Below are 19,146 nucleotides of genomic sequence, written 5' to 3' on the forward strand. Positions count from 1 at the left end.
CAACTTGGCATTGCAAATCATGCAGTTAGGACGCTGACTCTCATCACGTTCCGTTATACATGTGAATCCATATTGTACATATTCGTCCGACCACTTTCTTTTTTTGCCCGACATAGTTAGTATGAAGGGATTAAAATATTAAGAAAGAAATCACACGACGTACCATCACGACAGTCACAATTCGACTACTGAGCGCGCCAAATTCCCTGCAGCACAGATAGGCCAAGCGATGTTGCGTGATCACCTGCAGCCAATGATGGCCAAGCGGGGCGTGTCATCACGAATCATATGAGTCGGGTGTGTTTCTTGACCTCCGCCGAACCCCTGAGACTGACTCACCGAACCCCTGGGGTTCGATCGAACCCAGGTTAAGAACCACTGATCTAACCCCATGTAAAGAGCAAAAACCATTAACTTCAAAAAAAAGCTGATGTAAATCAATTGTTAAATTTGTCCATGCTGCCATAGCGTGGGATTAAAAGTTAATCACCTTGCCAAGATTCATTTATTTGAAACATTATTACTGCATATATGTCTTGATAGCGGCAGGATTTCTACCAATTACAAAAAAGTCGACTTGGCCCCCCAAAAAATGTAACACTTGGCTCAAATAATTTTTTTAATCTGCACCCCATTTACGACAAAGTTACTAAGGCTGATTTTAACACTCAAGGTCCAGGACATCAGGTTAAGAGTCCTGTAGCATGCATGCTACAATGCATATTAGGGGCGGCAGGTAGCCTAGTGGTTAGAGCGTTGGGCCAGTAACTGAAAGGTTGCTAGGTTGAATCCACGAGCTGACAAGGTAAAAAAAAATCTGTCGCTCTTCCCCTGAACAAGGCAGTTAACCCACTGTTCCTAGGCCAACATTGTAAATAAGAATTTGTTTTTAACTGACTTGCCTAGTTAAATAAATACTGTGCAGGCCAAGTCACAGGAGTTATTTTTCATCAAATTAAACTTTATGGAAACACATGTTTAGCAGATGTTATTGTGGGTGTAGCGAAATGCTTGTACATTAACGCACATTAATTTAAAACTACACGGGGGGGTCAGTAGTAGCAGGGAAGTGCGGTATGCTTCCTAATTAATGGCTGCTGGCTTTCTGCTACTTTACGTCAATTAGTATGAACACTCCATAATGCACTTCTGCAATCTTTTTCAACTAAACTTTGTGTGGAATTCACATTTACAGTGTTCTGTTATACTGTGCACCAAGCTGTGTTGCTTCGGGTGGACAGTTGTCTTATGTAGCATTGACACATGCCTGTATAATAACGATCATGCGGTCTTACGGCTACTTTGTCTACAAAAAGAAAAGAAAAAAAGGCTTTTATTTTCAAAGTGCAATTCAAGCTGTTGGGAATAGATTGTACCACTGCAGTTCCAAAGAAGATGTGTCTGTAGTGGGATGATGTAGTTGAATTTACTGCTATGTAAAAAAAAAAAGGTGAACCATCAATAGAACTAAAGAGCTCATCTTACACAGGTGATGGGACTGAGGAACAATCCATGATTACAAACACCTGTGTGTCTCTTGACACTATATAAATGACTCATCTCTCAGTGTTTGTGATGATACCCTGATGAAGACAGCTTAGCTGTCGAAACGTTGGTTATTAAAATTTTTGCATCTGAGCTCTTAGAGTGTGCGGCTTTCCTTTATTTTCTAGTGTTCTGCTCCGCTAGCCAGCACCTCGCCTTTATAGGTGTGCGTTTCTTTTTTCTAGACTGAGGAACAATCCAACAGACATCTTGTCATGAAACCATGTGGTTTCATGAAGTTCCATGCTCTGGCAACATAGAACCCAGTGTCAAGACTAGAGAGGGTTAGAAGTGGTCCAGCTGGAAAGATTCTGTTTCTGTGGTCTGCATGGCAACTACAGCCATGTTATGGAGTGTGACATCAAAAAGGTCAAAGAGCATTTAAAGAAACAAAAAAAGGTGGCCAAAGTATCAATTAACATAAAAACACAACAGAGGGAAGCAATTGTCATTGAATGGATGTGTCCTTGAAAATGTATTATTAAAACAAGAGGGAATCCAAGATAATGTATTAAAACAAGTGGAAATCCAAGATAATGTATTAAAACAAGTGGAAATCCAAGACAAATACAAAAGAACAAGTAATAAAGGCAAGGCAATCTCAGTTATGACCATTTACAGGTCTCTTTAAACATTGACCCTTTCTAACAGAATATATCTACAAAAGCATTTGGCCATTTGTACACAGAGATTCCTTTGCGTACACTCCATTATTTCTCAATATTTGTAAAAATGTGCCTATTTACAAGTTTGTACAGCCACCCAACAGATCTCTAAATCTCCCAGAGGACCCCATCCACTTAAAAGCAGGATACCTGAGTTTTGAAAAGAATGCTTCAATCTCCACCGCACATTTCACAGGATCTAAAGGGAGATGCTCGCATGCACGCGCACACACACACACACACACACACACACACGCACACACACACACACACACAAAAGTTAGATCCTCCCTGAAAGGCTACAGAACCTTTTAGGAATAAGCCCCACCAAATATTTGAATCAATGGTCCTGCATTCATATTGGAGGTATTGAGCCCAAAAAGGTCTTACAGCAGTTGTCAGTCAAGGTGGCAGCTGACCAACAGGCCAGTGACTGGCTGCAAAGTGACAATCTGTGTTAAGTAGAGATAAAAAAAAGTGGGCTGAGGCTTTTCTTTAGGTGAATGAATGGATGAGTGATGGAGAACTTCCTGGGAGACTTCATCTTGGCTGTTGATGTCAGAGGCCATGGACTGACGGACTGCTGCTACTGTAGGGGTGGGAGGGGGGTGGGTGGGGGTGTCACTGGGAGGATGAGGCCCTGGGTAGAGAAAACCTGCAGGAGCAGAGGATGAACAATGGGAAGATTTAGGTTGGGATGGAGGTGTGAGAAACAACACTAGACTTATAGGTCTGCACCCTAATGTTGGAATAAAATGAAAATACTACGAGCTGTAAATCAAATCATGGGAGGTGTTGATGCTATTGCCATTACCTCCGTAGTCTGTGCACTAGTTCAGACACCAGGGCGTCAGAGATACCAGGATAGGACTCCTCTGACCGGAAAACGGCCTCCCTCAGCTCGTCCACAGCCTCTGGCTTGCCATTGGTTGCCTCAACCTGGTTCTCTTTTAACTAAGGGAAGGAGAGACAGTTTACTGGATCATTTTGGCTCCCAAGTGGCGCTGTGGTTTAAGGCACTGCATCTCAGTGCTAGAGGCATCACTACAGACACTCTGGTTCAAATCCAGGCTGTATCACATCCGGCTGTGATTTGGAGTAGCATAGGGCGGTGCACAATTGGCCCAACGTCATCCGGGTTTGGCCGGTGTAGGCCGTCATTGTAAATAAGCTTTTCTTCTAAACTGACTTGCCTAGTTAAATAATGGTTAAAGAAATAAATAAAATCTTAAAGTGTGCATCTGTAACTTCAATAAGGTAAACAGATTGACCCGGAATCATTTAACTTGACTGAGATTCACCGTTATTATCTTTACATAAAAAGAGAAATAGTAACATCACAAGATGTCAGAAGATATAGTTAAAATGAGCCCAAATACATTCTTACCTCAGCAAACAAAGGTGAAATGATAGTGTACCAGCTCTGTGACAGAGGCCTTTTTGGATTGTCTTGCACCTGATGAAGAAAGTATCAAATTAAAAATCATACTGATGGCTCAGTGCAAGAGCTGAAAAACAGCTGAAGAGTGAAAGTCAGCTTGTTAAAACAGAGAATGACCAGAAACCACCTCCTGAACAACTCGGTGTTTGGTTAGATCATAATGTATATGAAAACTGACGGGAGAAAGCATGTGGTATGAATATACACACTATGGTGGTATGAATATGCACACTATGGCGGCACGAATATATAGACTATGGTATAAATATATAGACTATGGTATAAATATATAGACTATGGTATAAATATATACTAAGTATATACAAAACATTAAAAAAACACCTGCTCTTCCATGACAGACTGACCAGGTGAAAGCTATAATCCCTTATTGATGTGACTTGTTAAATACACTTCAAATCAGTGTAGATGAAGCGGAGACAGGTTAAATAAGGATTTTTAAGCCTTGAGAGAAGGATTCAGAGGATGAATGGGCAAGACAAAAGATTTAAGTACATTTGACCTGGGTATGGTAGTAGGTGCCAGGTGCACCGGTTTGTGTCAAAAACCGCAATGCTGCTTGGTTTTTCACACTCAACAGTTTCCTCGTGCGTATCAAGAATGGGCCACCACCCAGAGGACATCCAGCCAACTTGACAACTGTGGGAAGCATTGGAGTCAACATGGGCAAGCATCCCTGTGGAATGCTTTTGACACCTTGTAGAGTCCATGCCCGACGAATTAAGGCTAGTCTGAGGGCAAACTCAGTATTAGGAAGGTGTTTTGTACACTCAGTGTACACTACGGTATAAATACTGTATACACCATGGTAGGAATATACACCTATGTACGAATATACACCACGGTACGAGTATACACCACGGTACGAATATACACCATGGTACGAGTATACACCACGGTACGAGTATACACCACGGTACGAGTATACACCACGGTACGAATATACACCACGGTACGAATATACACCACGGTACGAATATACACCACGGTACGAATATACACCATGGTACGAGTATACACCATGGCAGTGGTATTCAAACTTTCCCGCTTGGTACCCATTTTTCCCCGCAGAATTTCTGGGAACCCCATTATTTTCACCCCAAATCCAATGACAACCTGAAAATCAATACATTTAGATTTTTTATATTAACAAATAACGTTGAATTCATGACATTTTCATTTGTTATCAAAATGAAAAGAAACAAACACATTTACTAAATAAAATTTTATTTTTTAAAACCAAGAATGATGCCACTGTGTTCTTGGGGTCCTTCAATGCTGCAGAAATGTTTTGGTACACTTCCCCAGTGTCCAAACTTTTGACTGGTACTGTATACGTGCAGCTTGACATTATCGATCATAGTCTGCTGCTGGAAAAATGTGTGTTATGGCTTCACATCCCCTGCTTTAATGTGGATAAAGAGTTACTTGTCTAACAGAACACAGAAGGTGTTGTTTAATGGAAGCCTCTCAAACATAATCCAGTTAGAATCAGGAATTCCTCAGGGTAGCTGTTTAGGCCCCTTGCTTTTTTCAATTTTTACTAACAACATACCACTGACTTTAAGTAAAGCCAGAGTGTCTATGTATGCGGATGACTCAACACTATACAAGTCAGCTAGTACAGCAACTGAAATGACTGCAACACTTAAAGAGCTGCAGTTCATTTCAGAGTGGGTGGCAAGGACTAGGTTAGCCCTAAATATTTCTAAAACTAAAAGCATTGTATTTGGGACAAAACATTCACTAAACCTCAACTAAATCTTGTAATACATAATGTGGAAATTGAGCAAGTTGAGATGATTAAACTCCTTGGAGTAACCCTAGATTGTAAACTGTCATGGTCAAAACATATTGTTGCAGTAGTAGCTAAGATGTGGAGAAGTCTGTCCATAATAAAGCGATGCTCTGCCTTAACAAAACTATCAACAAGGCAGGTCCTAAAGGCTCTAGTTTTGTCACACCTTGACTACTGTTCAGTCATGTGGTCAGGTGCCACAAAAAAGGACTTAGGAAAATTGCAATTGGTTCAGAACAGGGTAGCACGGCTGGCCCTTGAATGTACACAGAGAGCTAATATTAATAATATGCATGTCAGTCTCTCCTGGCTGAAAGTGGAGAAGAGATTGACTTCATCACTACTTTTATTTATGAGAGGTATTGACATGTTGAACACACCGAGCTGTCTGTCTAAACTACTGGCACACAGCTCAGACACCCATGCATACCCCACAAGACATGCCACAAGAGGTCTCTTCACAGTCCCCAAGTCCAGAACAGACTATGGGTGGCGCACAGTTCTACATAGAGCCATGACTAAATGAAACTCTATTCCACATCAAGTAACCAAACCTGATAGTGCTAGTGACAACTTCCGGTCACAACTTGCAGACTTGTTTAGGTGCTGCTGTGCATTTTGTTGCTACCTGACAACTTGACGGTTTTTACTTTTTAATTACCGTTTATATTTTTAGTTTTTCCCTCGCTCAACTTTTTTTTCATTCAACTTTTCACTCTGGACGTGGTTCGTCAGGACCTCCACCAGCCGAAGCTAAGTAGTAACATTAACACGATGCCTTCTAATTGTAGTCGCTGTACTCATAATATACAGGAGAACGATCGCCTTAAGGCGAGGATAGCTGTGCTGCAAGCCCAGCTTCAGACGCAGGCAAGGGTAATTTCAGTGTAGGAAAGGATGAAACAGTGTCTGTACCACCAGTAAGTACAGATAGCAGTATAAATCCCTTCGCACAGTCCCCGCAGCCGGACAACTTCCTCATGGCTTCTGGAGGGAAACGCTGTAGGAATGCTCAACCGGTGTCGCTTATTCAGCCGACAGAAACTTTCAACCGGTTCTCCCCATTAAGCAGCGAGTCGGAGTCAGAGGCTGAGCCTTCTCAGGTCTCTACTCCTCCCGTTACGGGGTCTGAGACGCCGAAGCCTCCCACCATTAGCTCTGACAAATTGAAAACCCTAGTCATTGGCGACTCCATTACCCGTAGTATTAGACTTAAAACGAATCATCCAGCGATCATACACTGTTTACTAGGGGGCAGGGCTACTGATGTTAAGGCTAATCTGAAGACGGTGCTGGCTAAAGCTAAAACTGGCGAGTGTAAAGAGTATAGGGATATTGCTATCCACGTCGGCATCAACAATGTTAGGACGAAACAGTCAGAGGTCACCAAGCGCAACATAGCTTCAGCGTGTAAATCAGCTAGAAAGATGTGTCGGCATCGAGTAATTGTCTCTGGCCCCCTCCCAGTTAGGGGGAGTGATGAGCTCTACAGCAGAGTTTTACAACCCAATCGCTGGTTGAAAACTGTTTTCTGCCCCTCCCAAAAGATAGAATTTGTAGATAATTTGCCCTCTTTCTGGGACTCACCCACAAACAGGAACCAAGCCTGGCCTGTTGAGGAGTGACGGACTCCATCCTAGCTAGAGGGGTGCTTTCATCTTATCTACGAACATAGACAGGGTTTTAACTCCCCTAGCTCCACAATGAGATAGGTTGCAGGACAGGCAGCAGGCTGTTAGCCAGCCTGCCAGCTTAGTGGAGTCTACCACTAGCACAGTCAGTGTAGTCAGCTCAGCTACCCCCATTGAGACCATGTCTGTGCCTCGACCTAGGTTGGGCAAAACTAAACATGGCGGTGTTCGTCTTAGCAATCTCACTGGAATAAAGCCCTCCTCCATTCCTGCCATTATTGAACGAGATTGTGATACCTCACATCTCAAAATAGGGCTACTTAATGTTCGACCCCTCACTTCCAAGGCAGTTATGGCCAATGAACTAATCACTGATCATAATCTTGATGTGATTGGCCTGACTGAAACATGGCTTAAGCCTGATGAATTTACTGTGTTAAATGAGGCCTCACCTCCTGGTTACACTAGTGATCATATACCCGCAACACCTCCGCAAAGGCGGATAATAAATTATGATAAGAAATTTCAAATTTACCCCCCCCCCCCCCCCCCCAAAAATGACGTTTTCGTCTTTTGAGCTTCTAGTCATGAAATCTATGCAGCCTACTCCCTTTTTATAGCTACTGTTTACAGGCCTCCTGGGCCATATACAGCTTTCCTCACTGAGTTCCCAGAATTCCTATTGGACCTTGTAGTCATGGCAGATAATATTCAAATTTTTGGTGACTTTAATATTCACATGGAAAAGTCCACAGACCCACTCCAAAAGGCTTTCGGAGCCATCATCGACTCAGTGGGTTTTGTCCAACATGTCTCCGGACCTACTCACTGCCACAGTCATACTCTGGACCTAGTTTTGTCCAGTGGAATAAATGTTGTGGATCTTAATGTTTTTCCTCATAATCCTGGACTATCGGACCACCATTTTATTACGTTTGCAATCGCAACAAATAATCTGCTCTTACTCAAACCAAGGATCATCAAAAGTCGTGCTGTAAATTCTCGGACAACCCAAAGATTCCTAGATGCCCTTCCAGACTCCCTCCGCCTACCCAAGGACGTCAAAGCACAAAAATCAGTTAACCACCTAAGTGAGGAACTCAATTTAACCTTGCGCAATACCCTAGATGCATTCGCACCCCTAAAAACAAAAAACATTTGTCATAAGAAACTAGCTCCCTGGTATACAGAAAATACCCGAGCTCTGAAGCAAGCTTCCAGAAAATTGGAACAGAAATGGCGTCTTCTGACTAGCTTGGAAAGACAGTACCAGGCAGTATCGAAGAGCCCTCACTGCTGCTCGATCATCCTATTTTTCCAACTTAATTGAGGAAAATAAGAACAATCCCAAATTTATTTTTGATACTGTCGCAAAGCTAACTAAAAAGCAGCATTCCGAAAAAGAGGATGGCTTTCACTTCAGCAGTGATAAATTCATGAACTTATTTGAGGAAAAGATCATGATCATTAGAAAGCAAATTACGGACTCCTCTTTAAATCTGCGTATTCCTCCAAAGCTCAGTTGTCCTGAGTCTGCACAACTCTGCCAGGACCTAGGATCAAGGGAGACACTCAATTGTTTTAGTACTATATCTCTTGACACAATGATGAAAATAATCATGGCCTCTAAACCTTCAAGCTGCATACTGGACCCTATTCCAACTAAACTACTGAAAGAGCTGCTTCCTGTGCTTGGCCCTCCTATGTTGAACATAATAAACGTCTCTCTATCCACCGGATGTGTACCAAACTCACTAAAAGTGGCAGTAATAAAGCCTCTCTTGAAAAAGCCGAAGCTTGACCCAGAAAATATAAATAACTATCGGCCTATATCGAACCTCCCATTCCTCTCAAAAAATTTGAAAAAGCTGTTGCGCAGCAACTCACTGCCTTCCTGAAAACAAACAATGTATACGAAACGCTTCAGCCTGGTTTTAGACCCCATCATAGCACTGAGACTGCACTTGTGAAGGTGGTAAATTACTTTTTAATGGCGTCAGACCGATGTTCTGCATCTGTCCTCGTGCTCCTAGACCTTAGTGCCGCTTTGATACCATCGATCACCGTGTTCTTTTGGAGAGATTGGAAACCCAAATTGGTCTACACGGAGAAGTTCTGGCCTGGTTTAGATCTTATCTGTCGGAAAGATATCAGTTTGTCTCTGTGGATGGTTTGTCCTCTGACAAATCAACTGTAAATTTCAGTGTTCCTGAAGGTTCCGTTTTAGGACCACTATTGGTTTCACTATATATTTTACCTCTTGGTGATGTCATTCGGAAACATAACGTTAACTTTCACTGCTATGCGGATGAAACACAGCTGTACATTTCGATGAAACTTTGCCCTCGCTGGAAGCCTGTGTTTCAGACATAAGGAAGTGGATGGCTGCAAATGTTTTACTTTTAAACTCGGACAAAACAGAGATCCTTGTTCTAGGTCCCAAGAAACAAAGAGATCTTCTGTTGAATCTGACAATCTTGATGGTTGTACAGTCGTCTCAAATAAAACTGTGAAGGACCTTGGCGTTACTCTGGACCCTGATCTCTCTTTTGACAAACATAGCAAGACTGTTTCAAGGACAGCTTTTTTCCATCTACGTAACATTGCAAAAATCATAAACTTCCTGTCCAAAAATGATGCAGAAAAATTTATCCATGCTTTTGTCACTTCTAGGTTAGACTACTGCAATGCTCTACTTTCCGGCTACCCGGATAAAGCACTAAAACTTCAGTTAGTGCTAAACACGGCTGCTAGAATCTTTACTAGAAGCCAAAAAATTGATCATATTACTCCAGTGCTATCCTCTCTACACTGGCTTCCTGTTAAGGCAAGGGCTGATTTGAAGGTTTCACTGCTAACCTACAAAGCATTACATGGGCTTGCTCCTACGTCTTTCTGATTTGGTCCTGCCGTACATACCTACACATACGCTACGGTCACAAAACGCAGGCCTACTTACTGTCCCTAGAATGTCTAAACAAACAGCTAGAGGCAGGGCTTTCTCCTATAGAGCTCCATTTTTATGGAATGGTCTGCCTACCCATGTGAGAGAAGCAGACTCGGTCTCAACCTTTAAGTCTTTATTGAAGACTCATCTCTTCAGTAGGTCCTATGATTGAGTGTAGTCTGGCCCAGGAGTCTGAAGGTGAACAGAAAGGCACTCGAGCAACGAACCGCCCTTGCTGTCTCTGCCTGGCCGGTTCCCCTCTCTCCACTGGGATTCTCTGCCTCTAACCCTGTTACAGGAGCTGAGTCACTGGCTTACTGGTGCTCTTCCATGCCGTCCCTGGGAGGGGTGCGTCACTTGAGTGGGTTGAGTCATTGATGTGATCTTACTGTCTGGGTTGGCCCCCCCCCGGGTTGTGCCGTGGCGGAGATCTTTGTGGGCTATACTCGGCCTTGTCTCAGAATGGTAAGTTGGTAGTTGAAGATATCCCTCTAGTGGTGTGGCGGAGATCTTCATGGGCTATACTCGGCCTTGTCTCAGGAAGGTAAGTTGGTGGTTGTAGACATCCCTCTAGTGGTGTGGGGGCTGTGGTTTGGCAAAGTGGGTGGGGTTATATCCTGCCTGTTTGGCCCTGTCCGGGGGTATCGTCGGATGGGGCCACAGTGTCTCCCGACCACTCCTGTCTCAGCCTCCAGTATTTATGCTGCAGTAGTTTGTGTGTCGGGGGGCTAGGGCCAGTCTGTTATATCTGGAGTATTTCTCCTGTCTTATCCGGTGTCCTGTGTGAATTTAAGTATGCTCTCTCTAAATCTCTCTCTCTCTTTCTTTCTCTCTCTCGGAGGACCATGCCTCAGGACTATCTGGCCTGATGACTCCTTGCTGTCCCCAGTCCACCTGGCCGTGCTGCTGCTCCAGTTTCAACTGTTCTGTATGCGGCTATGGAATCCTGACCTGTTCACCGGACGTGCTACCTGTCCCAGATCTGCTGTTTTCAACTCTCTAGAGACAGCAGGAGCGGTAGAGATACTCTGAATGATCGGCTATGAAAAGCCAACTGACATTTACTCCTGAGGTGCTGACCTGTTGCACCCTCGACATCCACTGTGATTATTATTATTTGACCCTGCTGGTCACCTATGAACATCTTGGCCATGTTCTGTTATAATCTCCACCCGGCACAGCCAGAAGAGGACTGGCCACCCCTCATAGCCTGGTTCCTCTCTAGGTTTCTTCCTAGCCACCATGCTTCTACACCTGCATTGCTTGCTGTTTGGGGTTTTAGGCCGGGTTCCTGTACAGCACTTTGAGATATCAGCTGATGTAATAAGGGCTTTATAAATACAATTTTATTTCATTTGAAGTAACTGATGCAAGCAGTAAAATTAGATAAAAAAAACTGATGAATAAAACACCTTATGGAATAGCGGGGACTGTGAAGCAACACAAACATAGGCACATGCATACACACACACGATAACGTACACACCATAACACACAAATACACATGGATTTAGTACTGTAGATATGCGGTAGTGGTGGAATAGGGGCCTGAGGGCACACAGCATGTTGTGAAATCTGTGAATGTATTGTAATGTTTCTAAAATTGTATAAAACTGCCTTAATTGTGCTGGACCCCAGGAAGAGTAGCTGCTGAATGGGGTTCCATAATAAATACAAAATACGTAAGGGATAATCAAGGAGGAAAATAATGAACGACGTGGTGTGTTCCTTTCATGGAGTTGCATTATTTTCCAGATAACGCATAGAGCCCCGAGTTGACTATCCCTTTTATACCATGGCAATAATTTAACATATTTGCCGGTAGAAATGTGTTCAACATCCACTGAAGTAGCTAGCAAGTTTTACTAGATAGCTAGATTAGTTGCCGTGGTAACCAAACAAACAGACTTGCTAGTTGAGCTAACCAAACCCATCAGTCCTAGCTTGCCAGTATGAAAATAAAATTCCAACAATGCCAATGTTTTAAATTTGACTTTTGCTTTCAAAAGCAGCTCAAACAAAAACATGTAAAAATTAACTATAGCCATTGAATTCTACCGTGCCTTATAGGGAAATAATGAGTGCTCTAGAATGCCCTGGTATACTTACGCACTAAGGCCAGAGGAGGTGTGGTTTATGGCCAATATACCACGGCTAAGGGCTGTTTTTATTTTTTATTTAACCTTTATTTAACCAGGTAGGCAAGTTGAGAACAAGTGTTCATTTACAATTGCGACCTGGCCAAGGTAAAGCAAAGCAGTTTGACACATACAACAACACAGAGTTACACATGGAGTAAAACAAACATACAGTCAATTATACAGTAGAAAAATAAGTCTATATACAATGTGAGCAAATGAGGTGTCATGAAGTTGGCCTGTGGGTAAGGTTTATGACCCCCCCCATAAATACCTTCTCCCTTCCCCTCTCTCTCTGCCTACCCATGTGAGAGACGCAGACTCAGTCTCAACCTTTAAGTCTTTACTGAAGACTTATCTCTTCAGTAGGTCCTATGATTAAGTATAGTCTGGCCCAGGAGTGTGAAGGTGAACGGAAAGGCTGGAGCAACGAACCGCCCTTGCTGTCTCTGCCTTGTCGGTTCCCCTCTTCCCACTGGGATTCTCTGCCTCTAACCCTATTACAGGGGCTGAGTCACTGACTTACTGGTGTTCTTCCATGCCGTCCATGGGAGGGGTGCGTCACTTGAGTAGGTTGAGCCACTGACGTGGTCTTCCTGTCTGGGTTGGCGCCCCCCCCTTGGGTTGTGCCGTGGCGGAGATCTTTGTGGGCTATACTCGGCCTTGTCTTCGGACGGTAAGTTGGTGGTTGTAGACATCCCTCTAGTGGTGTGGGGGCTGTGCTTTGGCAAAGTGGGTGGGGTTATATCCTGCCTGTTTGGCCCTGTCCGGGGGTATCATCGGATGGGGCCACAGTGTCTTCTGATCCCTCCTGTCTCAGCCTCCAGTATTTATGCTGCTGTAGTTTATGTGTCGGGGGGCTAGGGTCAGTCTGTTACATCTGGAGTATTCTCTTGTCTTATCCGGTGTCCTGTGTGAATGTAAATATGCTCTCTCTAATTCTCTCTTTCTTTCTTTCTCTCTCTCGGAGGACCTGAGCCCTAGGACCATGCCTCAGGACTACCTGGCATGATGACTCCTTGCTGTCCCCAGTCCACCTGGCCATGCTGCTGCTCCAGTTTCAACTGTTCTGCCTGCGGCTACGGAACCCTGACCTGTTCACCGGACGTGCTTGTTGCACCCTCGACAATTACTATGATTATTATTATTTGACCATGCTGGTCATTTACGAACATTTTAACTTCTTGACAATGTTCTGTTATAATATCCACCCGGCACAGCCAGAAGAGGACTGGCCACCCCTCATAGCCTGGTTCCTCTCTAGGTTTCTTCCTAGGTTTTTGGCCTTTCTCAGGAGTTTTTCCTAGGGAGTTTTTCCCAGCCACCGTGCTTCTTTCACATGCATTGCTTGCTGTTTGGGGTTTTAGGCTGGGTTTCTGTACAGCACTTTGAGATTTCAGCTGATGTACGAAGGGCTATATAAATAAATTTGATTTGATTTGATTTACTGAAGGACTGGAATAGCCTGTGTTAAATATAGAGAGTCTGGGAACATCAAACAAATAGGGAAAGGAACCATCTTTTGTTAATAAAACCAGTTGGAAATATGCTTGATAACGTAATGAGTATGTATGTCAGTTCATTGTTATCTGAGACATTATGATTGATGGCAGGACGACATAAACTGTACCGGAGAAAGTATACACCCTCTAGTTATCAGAGTCACATGGAATTGTTATGCAATTGAAATGTTTGATATTGAAATTGTTTGTTAGGAGATTAAATGTAATTTTAGCTTCCAAATGAGAGAATTGGGTTTTCATAGGGAAAGTGCCCTGCCGATCAGTGGCCAACCCTGTGAAGAGACATGGGGTTATAAACGATGAAACCCCTCCTTTCCCCCTCTCCACTATATAAGTCTTTGACGAAAAGACATTCACGTGTTCCAGTACGTGAGGACTGCAGCCTCTACGTTATAAGGACAGACACATATCAAGAACAGAACTAAGCCAACCTCGGCGTGAGCTATGGTATGAACTGGTATGAACTTTGAGCTTATTCACTACAGAAGTGATACTTCCTAGCCGTTGAGTTAGCGCTGCTAACGTGGGCTAGGAAAGGACGGACGACGGATCCAGTCTAACAACCAGACGAAGATACCACCACCATTGACATTCTTCCACTACACTACAGGAAGATCTGTTGGCCAACCCGGCCAGCATCTACGACCAATCTACCGAAGCGCAGCTCAGAGTAAATATTTATTGCATTTTCCTTTTCCAAATGGGCGGTAATTTAGAATGCATAAGATAATGTGTTTACGATAGCATAGCTGCTGTTTCTGTGTTCCTAAATCTTCCCGCTCTTTCCTTCAAGCCCAACCCCCTTTTCCTTTGTGTAACCAGCTTTCATACAGGTTCCGTTCACCAGGGGTGAATTCTGTATGACATTGTATTCTGTGTATTTGTAATTCTGTGTGATTAGTTAGGTATTTAGTAAATAAATAATTAAACCCAATTTTGTATTGCTGATTCAACTTGTTAGCCAGGGTTCGTGAAGATAACCAAGAATTTATAACTTTCATGATGAGATTGAAAATAAGATAAGATTGACTGCTATCGATGTAAAATATTACTAAGTATTTTAAGAGTTTATTCAGAAGATAACAGCTCTATAAACGTTCTTCTGTGGTGCCCCGACTTTCTAGTTAATTACATTTACATGATTAGCTTAATCAGGTAATATCAATTACAGAGAAATAATTTTATAAGTTAGCATGTCATATCACTTAATCCGGCATAGCCAAAGACACGACAGAGGTGAGATAAGGGAGGTAAAGGCAAAAAAGGCCATGGTGGCTAAGTACATTCAATATAGCAAGTAAAACACTGGAATAGTACGTTTGCAGTGGAAGAAAGGGCAAAGTAGAAATATAAATAATGGGATGCAAAGGAGCACCTACTATTCCAGTGTTTTACTTGCTATATTGTATGTACATAGATGGGCTATGTACAGGTGCAGTAATCTGTGAGCTGCTCTGACAGCTGGTGCTTTAAGCTAGTGAGGGAGATAAGTGTTTCCAGTTTCAGAGATTTTTGTAGTTCGTTCCAGTCATTGGCAGCAGAGAACTGGAAGGAGAGGCGGCCGAAGGAGGAATTGGGTTTGGGGGTGACCAGTGAGATATACCTGCTGGAGCGCGTGCTACAGGTGGGTGCTGCTATGGTGACCAGCGAGCTGAGATATGGGGGGACTTTACCTAGCAGGGTCTTGTAGATGACCTGGAGCCAGTGTGTTTGGCGACGAGTATGAAGCGAGGGCCAGCCAACGAGAGCGTACAGGTCGCAGTGGGGCTTTGGTGACAAAACGGAAGGCACTGTGATAGACTGGATTCAATTTATTGAGTAGGGTATTGGAGGCTAGTTTGTAAATGACATCGCCGAAGTCGAGGATCGGTAGGATAGTCAGTTTTACGAGGGTATGTTTGGCAGCATGAGTGAAGGATGCTTTGTTGCGAAATAGGAAGCCAATTCTAGATTTAACTTTGGATTGGAGATGTTTGATGTGAGTCTGGAAGGAGAGTTTACAGTCTAACCAGACACCTAGGTATTTGTAGTTGTCCACATATTCTAAGTCAGAACCGTCCAGAGTAGTGATGCTGGGCAGGCGGGCAGGTGCAGGCAGCGATCGGTTGAAGAGCATGCATTTAGTTTTACTTGTATTTAAGAGCAGTTGGAGGCCACGGAAGGAGAGTTGTATGGCATTGAAGCTGGCCTGGAGGGTTGTTAACACAGTGTCCAAAGAAGGGCCAGAAGTATACAGAATGGTGTCGTCTGCGTAGAGGTGGATCAGAGACTCACCAGCAGCAAGAGCGACATCATTAATGTATACAGAGAAAAGAGTTTGCCCAAGAATTGAACCTGTGGCACCCCCATAGAGACTACCAGAGGCACGTACAACAGGCCCTCCGATTTGACACATTGAACTCTATCAGAGAAGTAGTTGGTGAACCAGGCGAGGCAATCATTAGAGAAACCAAGGCTATTAAGTCTGCTGATGTGGTGATTGAGTCGAAAGCCTTGGCCAGGTCAATGAATACGGCTGCACAGTATTGTTTCTTATCGATGGCGGTTAAGATATCGTTTAGGACCTTGAGCGTGGCTGAGGTGCACCCATGATGTTCTTAGGCAAGACGCAATGCAGAGTGCCTGGACACAGCCCATAGCCGTGGTATATTGGCCATATACCACAAACCCCGGAGGCGCCTTATTGCAATTATAAAATGGTTACCAACGTAATTAGAACAGTAAAAAACAAAATTGTCATACCCATGGTATACGGTCTGATATAACACGGCTTTCAGCCAATCATCATTCAGGGCTCAAACCACCCAGTTTATAATATGGTATAAATATACACAATGGTATAAACATACACAACGGTATGAATATACACTCAGCTTAAATTAGAATTTGGGGTGAGGATAACCATGATAAACTAAGTTGCATGTTTCTCTGCCATCTTACCGTGTTCCTCTCCAGCTCATCAAACTGGGCGGCACCATTCAGGAACTTCTTTGGGTCCTTCTCCCTGATGGTGTTGAAGATCCAGTCATCGTTCCCAGAGTCGTTCACTCCAGACGCCTGGCCATCCTGCTCACTGACAAGACATAAAGACAACGTTTAGACAACCTCACATGGAAACACAGTCTGAAGCATATTAATAAACTGTCCCAATAAACAATCTGGTTAACAACCACTTGTGTGTGAATTGCCGAGGAACAAATGACCACGATTGGCTAAATAACATTAAAGGACTTTAATGGATCAAATGATAATGACTTACGAGTCCGACTCGTCGTCGCTGGAGTCGTCCCGAGACTGCTCTGCTTTCCACTTCTTGTACTTCTCCACCAGCTCTGAAAGGTAGGACGTCTTCTTGGCGTGCCGGATGATCAGCTTGTGTTTTAGCAGCTCCTTGGCAGTTGGTCTCTGAGGAGGAGCATAGAGTCAAACAAGTGTAAATATTGGATGTGTTTCCTAATGTACAAAATGCCCATTTGAGCTCAATTGCTCCCCAAACACCACTTACAAAGCTGGGCTCTTTGTTCAAACAGGCTTCTATGAATTCTTTGAGGGGTTTGCAGTAGTTTCCTTCCAGGGTGGGCGGGTTGTTCTTTGGGATGACGAATAAGACCTTCATAGGGTGAAGCTCTGAGTAGGGTGGCTCTCCTTTGGCTAGCTCTATGGCTGTTATACCTAGCGACCATATATCCGCCTGCGACACAACGATAAAAAAAATACTTTTGAGAAAGATATTTAGAACAAATTCATCACACTTCCACAAGGGACTTCAAAACCTCATAGCAAATATAAATAGGGATGGTTTGTGATGCAAAATATATCCAGACAGCATGATTCACAGAATGAAAGTGATAACACTTGAGACTTCATTAGAGATTTCTATTCATTTTATATTTCACACATTAGCTAGTAACAAACTTCACACCCGCTAGAAAGGCCCCACTTAGTAGGCATATATCACCTGAGCCTGTAGTAGGCCATTTAAAGGAACTACCGTCAACCCAGGGTGAGACTGTGGTGGCTCTGGTTTGCCGCATGGTGATTCATATGTTGTGGCCGTTCCTAATGTGTCTGGTGATATTTTCTATCTGTGTGCAGTGCTGTGCACTGGCTGTAGTGTGATCACAGCAGGTTACAGAGCTGAAGCTCCCTCTGCAATGCCTCTACTCAGCTGAACAGTGGAATTCAGCCAGAAAAAAAAGGGGTTTACTGGACACTATTTGATTTATTAGGATCCCCACTATGAAAACAAAGTTTGCATTAAACATTTTGTTGACAATCCCACACATTGCCTATGACACATTATAACACTTGCACGAACCTATGAACATATGTCATCTTAACCTAGAGCCTGAAAGAGACAACCTAGAACCTGAAAGAGAGCTTGTGGTATTTCTGACCTTCGAGTCATACGCAGACTGTTTTATGACTTCAGGAGCCATCCAGAAGGGAGTGCCCACGAACGTGTTCCTCTTGATCTGGGTGTCCGTTAACTGACCCGCCACTCCAAAGTCTGCCAGCTTCACGTCTCCTTGCTCCGATAGCAACACGTTAGCGGCTGGGGGCAATAACACAAATGATAAGATTTACCATGGTGGCCAGTCAGTTGGATATTCATGCTGCACTGTGTGGCCATAGTGTGTTCTGAACAGTACCTTTAATATCTCGGTGGATTTTCTTTTCAGAGTGCAGGTACTCAAGTCCCCTCAGGATCTCTCTGAGAATTGTGGCAATCTGGGTTTCGTCCAAGGCACCGGGCTCCAACTAAAAGAGAAAGCAGGCTGGAATAAAGCGTCCTACTGAACCTTGACGGAAATGTGAAGACGCCTTTTGGGTTAGGCCTGTGTTACATCAATGCAATCTTACTGAGGAGTTTACTATACTGTAGAGAAACTTACTAAATCCAGAGCTGATCCTCCTCCTAAATATTCCATAATAATCCATAATTTTGCATCCTGAAATTAAAGAGAGAATGTTTTAATCATAAATCATGGTCTTTATTAAAACAGATCAACATGTACTGTTATAATTTAGCATCATACTGGAATAGAGTGGAAAGGGAAATTAAATATAAGATGAAGACAGTTAACTTCTCATTTAATACTTTCATAATAATTCATATTAAATGAGAAGCTTAAGCTAAGCACTTCAGCAATCTCTTCTCCCGGTGAGCCTAGGGGAGTCAATCACAGCACATCTGGGTGCATCAGGGATCATATCAAATGGTGGAAAGTTAGGTCACTTAAGGTCTGAAGCAACAACCGCCCAGCGACGCCTGCAACAACCGCCCAGCGACGCCTGCAACAACCGCCCAGCGACGCCTGGAACAACCGCCCAGCGACGCCTGGAACAACCGCCCAGCGACGCCTGGAACAACCGCCCAGCGACGCCTGGAACAACCGCCCAGCGACGCCTGCAACAACCGCCCAGCGACGCCTGCAAC

The 19,146-nt window shown here is 43.6% G+C and overlaps 1 protein-coding gene across 1 annotated transcript in view; it reads right to left on the reverse strand.

Annotated features, from left to right (window-relative positions):
* Nucleotides 1-1,665: 1,665 nt before the first annotated feature.
* The window catches only part of LOC115155495 (serine/threonine-protein kinase 24-like), a 36,920-nt gene continuing 19,439 nt past the window's right edge, over nt 1,666-19,146 (reverse strand). The window contains exons 3-11 of the mRNA XM_029702145.1: nt 18,602-18,658; nt 18,359-18,467; nt 18,104-18,261; nt 17,212-17,397; nt 16,966-17,111; nt 16,647-16,779; nt 3,598-3,666; nt 3,025-3,164; nt 1,666-2,865 (exon numbers count right to left, since the gene is read on the reverse strand). Of these exons, the coding sequence (XP_029558005.1) occupies nt 2,832-2,865; nt 3,025-3,164; nt 3,598-3,666; nt 16,647-16,779; nt 16,966-17,111; nt 17,212-17,397; nt 18,104-18,261; nt 18,359-18,467; nt 18,602-18,658 (1,032 nt within the window). The 3' untranslated portion in view covers nt 1,666-2,831. The remainder of the gene's footprint in view (nt 2,866-3,024; nt 3,165-3,597; nt 3,667-16,646; nt 16,780-16,965; nt 17,112-17,211; nt 17,398-18,103; nt 18,262-18,358; nt 18,468-18,601; nt 18,659-19,146) is intronic.

The sequence above is a fragment of the Salmo trutta genome, chromosome 20 (genome assembly GCF_901001165.1).
Source record: "Salmo trutta chromosome 20, fSalTru1.1, whole genome shotgun sequence".
Classification (NCBI taxonomy): Eukaryota; Metazoa; Chordata; class Actinopteri; order Salmoniformes; family Salmonidae; genus Salmo; species Salmo trutta.